A 5,024-nucleotide genomic window follows, 5' to 3' on the forward strand; every position below is an offset into this window, starting at 1 on the left:
CATTCCATGTGTGCGTGTACCCTCCGGCTGCGCCGTCGGAGTGCGCTAAGCCACTGTGCCCATGCAACCGCAAAGTGGTGCGTGTTCCTTTGCTGCTGCGTGGTGGAATGGGCGTCGTTGGGGCGGGGCAGGTGAAGCAGGCGAGTGGGTCGTGCTGCCTGCGGAGCGCCAATGTCAGAGTGAATGTGTCAGCGTCAAGGCTGAGTTGTTGGGTGTGTACTCTGGCGTCGTGGGCACGAGCGAGGCCGAGTCGAATAGCGGGGGGAGGGGCCTTGGCGCGGGGGCGCACAAATGCCGGGGAGCACTGGGAATCTCCGTGTGGTTTGTGGCTCAGCGTTGCGCCCGTAATGGGAGGCGATGCCGTGTGGCCGCGGGTACGCCATTCCTCCGGGGGGCATTTCGTGTTGGTGGCCGCTACCCATTTCTCTGCAACTGCACTCGCTCCGTGCGTGCCCGAGCGTGTGGGCAGAGACAGAGAGAGACAGAGAGGGATGAGTGAGATGGCTTCTTGGGAGGCGTAGACGTATTCCATGGCTACGGGGTGCCTTGAAAGGCAGCTGCGTGCTCTTCCTTTCCTTCACCGATTTGATGTTGACTGGCGGCTTGGGAGTTCCTTCATTGCCTGGCCGAGTAATCCTTTCCCGATTATATTCTATGCGTTTTTTTTCCCCCCTTGCTTCTTGCCTCCATTGCTGCCAGGCGACGGGTGGCTTGTGTTGTGGCATCCCTGTGAGAGTCCACCCTCCGCGCACCGTGAAGGCGGTGGTGGGTGGGCGAGTTATGTGGCCGCCATCGACGGAAGTAATTCATGTCCACACGCTGCTCTGCGTATCGTGTTTCCCGTGCCAGTGAGGCGCGGGGAGACGTGTGGTCCGTCATTGCCGCTTGCCGCGGAGGAGAGAAACATCTTGCGCCACTGCACTCTTTCTCCCGCCTCCGTTGCCTGGTCTCTTTGGTCTCCGTAGGTTTTGCTGTTTGTTGTGTCTTGCCCGGCGCCCCGCCGTAGAACATGGAGGCCAACAGCACGCTGGTGGAGTGCAAGCGCGGGGAGGCGGGCGCTGTTGTCTTCCGTTTTCTTATCCTCGACGCCCCGTCGCCCAGCAGCGTTCCCACGTACGTGAGGTTGCTGCAGCGGCACCACGTGAGGCACATTGTGCGGGCCTGTGGCCCGACTTACAACGCGGAGGTTTTTGAAAAACACGGCATGGAGGTGTACGGCTGGAACTTCGACGACGGCGCCCCGCCACCGCAGGCCGTCATCGACAACTGGCTGGACCTGCTCGAGCGGGAGAAGGACAAGTCGCCCCCGGAGACGATTGCCGTGCACTGCGTGGCTGGGCTCGGCAGGGCGCCCATATTGGTGGCACTGGCACTTGTGGAGTACGGTGGAATGCCGGCGCTCGACGCCGTGGGTTACGTGCGGGCGCAGCGCAAAGGCGCCATTAATCAAGTGCAGCTTAACTGGCTGATGGGGTACAGACCGCGCAATCAGAGGGGGGACGAGGGGGCGCTGAGCTGCGCGAGATGCGCGGTGATTTGAATCCGAGGCGTGCGCTGGGAAGCCATGAGGTGGTCGGAATGCAAGTGATGGTAATTATAATAATATTTTTCAAGAAAAAAAAAGAAGCTCCTTTCTACTCTCACTTTGTGTGTGTGTGGGGCGTGCTGGCCTCCGCTCCCTGCTGCGGCTGTAGGCGCAGTGTGTTTGTTTCCGGACAAATATATATATATGTGCACAACTGGATCTGCGGTGGCGCGTGATGTTTACGCCGCTGGTGGCGGCGGCAGCAGGGAGGGGAGGCCAAGGGCCTGAATTCTTTTCTGCGCCGCGGCTGCCGCCACCCACGCTCCCTTTTATCTTTCACTCGGAAGTGGGGATGGCGGGCCAGTTAAAAAAAAAAAGGATGAAGAATAACATACAGCAACAACTTCCCTCTACCCCTTCCACGGCGGCTGCCGCCGAGTGAATCTTGCAGGGCGCCGTGGCCGCTGGTGTGCGTGGCGCCACTCCCACGTCTTCCTACGCGACAGTGAAGCCAAAGAAGACGGGAGGAGGAGGAATGTTCGTATTTTCATTTTTTATTTTTGTTTGTTTCCGTGTGTTTTCGTTGCTGTTTGTCTTGCAGTTGTTGTTGGTGTTGCTTTGTGTGCGCGGGGCCGGGGCACGTGCCCCGGCCCCAGTGGCGGTGTTGGGCCGCGTCGGAACAAAAGCAGGAGGAACGAAGCGAATATGCATTCGCCTCGTGCGAGTTCCCTTGCGCGTGTGTGAGGGCCCCTGCGAGGCGGCTGACGGGGTTGTTGCTGCTGGGGAAGCGGGGGAATCAAAACTAAAAAAAAAGAAGACGCACGACGACAGGCCGCATCTTGCGTTTTTTTTTCCTTTTCCTTTTTGCGTCTTCACACACGCACGCACACGCACGTCCCTCGCCTCCGCCGCAGTCTGCGGGGCGGGGGGTGCGGGCTGCTGTTGCCGGCACACGCCGAGAAGCGAGGGAAGGGACGCAATGCCGCGCGCATGCAGCGGCAGCGACGAGGACGAGACGTTTGCCGGGCCGTTCAGGCCGGACCTGGCGAAGGTGCAGGCGAAGCTGCGCAACCTGCCGACTCTGGAGCGGCTGCTGGCGGAGAAGGACCCGCACGTGTACGCCGAGGAGGAAATGGAGACTGCAAGGATCTTCATCGAGGCCATTGCGCAGGCGCGGCCGTCGTCGGCGCAAGAGATTGAGCAGCTGCTGCGGAAGCTGATGAAGAAACACCGCGTGGTGGCGAAGAAGTCACTGCTGCTCGCCGCCTATCGCAGGTGGCTGCAGGCGGAGGCGGGGCGCGGCGGCAGCGCGGCGCTGGAGCGCTACCTTGTCTCCAAAACCCCCCGAAGTCAGTCGGGCGTCCTCGTCGTCACCGTCTTCACCTCGCCGTACCCGGAGGGGCAGAGGTTCAGCTGCAAGTGGAACTGCTACTACTGCCCGAATGAGCCGGGGCAGCCACGCAGTTACTTGCTCAACGAGCCCGGGGTGCGGCGCGCCAACCGGCTCGCGTTTGACGCCTACACGCAGTTCCAGGACCGCGTGAACTCGCTTGTGGCGATTGGGCACCCCGCCGACAAGGTGGAGCTGCTTGTCCTCGGTGGGACGTGGGAAAGCTACCCGCTCACGTACCGCGAGTCGTTTATCCGCGACCTCTTCTACGCCGCGAACACGATGCATGACGGCAGCGAGGGCGGTGGTGACGCCAACGGTGATGCCACGGCACCGCAGCCGCGTCCCTCGCGGCCTCCACTGGACCTGATGCAGGAGCAGATGCTGAACGAAACCGCCAGATGCAAGATCATCGGCGTCACGCTGGAAACGCGGCCGGACACGGTGAACGAGGAAATGCTGCAACAGCTACGGCGATTCGGTTGCACGCGGGTTCAGCTTGGTGTGCAGCACACCGACGATGCCGTGTTGTTGGCGGTCAATCGACAGTCCACGCGGGAGGAGGCGGTGCGTGCTATCAAGCTCCTCAAAGACAGCTGCTTTAAGGTCGACATTCATCTCATGCCGGACCTACCAGGTTCAACGCCGGCGGGAGACAAGGCGATGTTTGACGACGTCCTCTACTCCGCCGATCTGCAGGCCGATCAGTGGAAGATTTACCCCTGCCAGACAACACCCTTCACAGTGATTGAGCAGTGGTTCAAGGAAGGGAAGTACCAGCCCTACGGCCTGGACAACCTCATCGAGGTCATACTGCACGCAAAGCGTCGCGTGCAGCCGTGGGTGCGGCTAAACCGCGTCATACGCGACATTCCCCATGACTACATTCTTGGTGGTGTGGAGGTGTCTAACCTGCGGCAACTGCTCGCGGCGCAGCTTCAGCGAGAGGGCTCGCGTTGCCAGTGCATTCGCTGTCGCGAGGTCAAGACGGACGCTGCGGCGGCAGAAAAACTCGAGGAAGCAACGCTGGTGGAGCGCCGCTACGCCGCCAGTGAGGGGGAGGAAGTGTTCGTGTCGTACGAGACCGTGGACGGCTTGACGCTCTTTGGGTTTCTGCGGCTGAGGCTGCACATTCAGAACTGGGTGACTCCGTTTGACGAGCTTCGGTCGTGTGCGCTGATCCGCGAGCTGCACGTGTATGGGCGCCTGGTGCCAACCCACAAGGAGGGTGACGCGGCGAAGGCCCAACACCGCGGCGTGGGGGCGTTGCTGCTGGAGCGGGCCGAGAGCATCGCCCGCGCGGCGGGGTACGGCAAGATCGCCGTCATCAGCGGCGTCGGGGTGCGCAACTACTACCGCCGCAAAGGGTACGCCATGGTGACGCGTCCGAGCTGCGGGGCCTTCCTTGTGAAGGAGCTGCAGGTAATAACTAACACAGAGGCCAAGGGGGAGGCGGCGGCGACACACGGGCGTGCAGAGGGCCAGCGCGGGGGTGGCGCGGTGCCGGCGGGGGCGGAATCTGCCCCCACATCGCATGCGGCAGAAGGGGCCGCGCGGGGCGGCGGTGGCTGGTGGCGATACATCAATGCCCTCTGGGGCCGCTGGAAGCGGCCACGGGAGGCGGAGTGACGCCGCGTATTGTGTGCGCGTGTGCGCGTGCGTTGTCTTTGGCTCAACGAGGGGGGAGTGCGCCGTCCTTCGTTTTCCCCGCAGCCCGCGTGTATACTCTTCTTTTCTTTTCTTGCATGCGCGGCGTACCACAACCCTCCAGGGTGATGTCTTTTTCGCCCTCTCTTTTTTCTATCCCTTGTTTATGTTTTCGGCTTTTCTGCGCTGCGGGTTTTGCGTCGGCGCCGCCGCGAGGAAGAGAAGCAATACAAGCTAAGCTTTCCACGCAAAGAAAAAACAAAAGGAAAAGAGAAGAGGCTAGTCGTCTGACGAACGTTGCACCCAAGCAAATCTCTGTTGTTGCCAATTCCCCTGGCTTTCGTTCCGTTTGCAGGCATTTTTTTTTTGCCGCGTATAAGTTTGTGTTGCGTAAGCCCAGCTACCACGGATCCCCACGCAACACTGTCGTCCTTCACCGAGAGCGCTTTTTTGTTTGCTCCA

General features: G+C 61.1%; 4 protein-coding genes across 4 annotated transcripts, besides 1 other annotated feature; 3 read left to right on the forward strand and 1 right to left on the reverse strand.

The window, feature by feature from the left end:
- Position 1: 1 nt before the first annotated feature.
- On the reverse strand, positions 2 to 532 carry Tco025E_02858 (uncharacterized protein; the record flags this gene model as incomplete). The annotated part of the gene is made up of 1 exon (XM_029369781.1): positions 2 to 532. A coding segment is annotated over one exon (531 nt), but the record flags the coding sequence as incomplete, so codon positions are not given.
- Tco025E_02859 (uncharacterized protein) lies at positions 531 to 965 on the forward strand (the record flags this gene model as incomplete). Its single annotated transcript, XM_029369782.1, has 1 exon — positions 531 to 965. The coding sequence occupies one exon, from the start codon at positions 531 to 533 to the stop codon at positions 963 to 965; it is 435 nt and encodes a 144-aa protein (XP_029230209.1).
- A 44-nt stretch (positions 966 to 1,009) lies between these two features.
- On the forward strand, positions 1,010 to 1,540 carry Tco025E_02860 (protein tyrosine phosphatase-like protein; the record flags this gene model as incomplete). Its single annotated transcript, XM_029369783.1, has 1 exon — positions 1,010 to 1,540. One exon carries the CDS (start codon positions 1,010 to 1,012, stop codon positions 1,538 to 1,540), a length of 531 nt encoding a protein of 176 aa, XP_029230210.1.
- Positions 1,541 to 2,107: 567 nt separating this feature from the next.
- Positions 2,108 to 2,149: a microsatellite.
- A 355-nt stretch (positions 2,150 to 2,504) lies between these two features.
- On the forward strand, positions 2,505 to 4,544 carry Tco025E_02861 (histone acetyltransferase-like protein; the record flags this gene model as incomplete). The annotated part of the gene is made up of 1 exon (XM_029369784.1): positions 2,505 to 4,544. The coding sequence occupies one exon, from the start codon at positions 2,505 to 2,507 to the stop codon at positions 4,542 to 4,544; it is 2,040 nt and encodes a 679-aa protein (XP_029230211.1).
- Positions 4,545 to 5,024: the final 480 nt, after the last annotated feature.

This window comes from Trypanosoma conorhini (assembly GCF_003719485.1).
Source record: "Trypanosoma conorhini strain 025E chromosome Unknown Tco_14.4_contig_00119, whole genome shotgun sequence".
Classification (NCBI taxonomy): Eukaryota; Euglenozoa; class Kinetoplastea; order Trypanosomatida; family Trypanosomatidae; genus Trypanosoma; species Trypanosoma conorhini.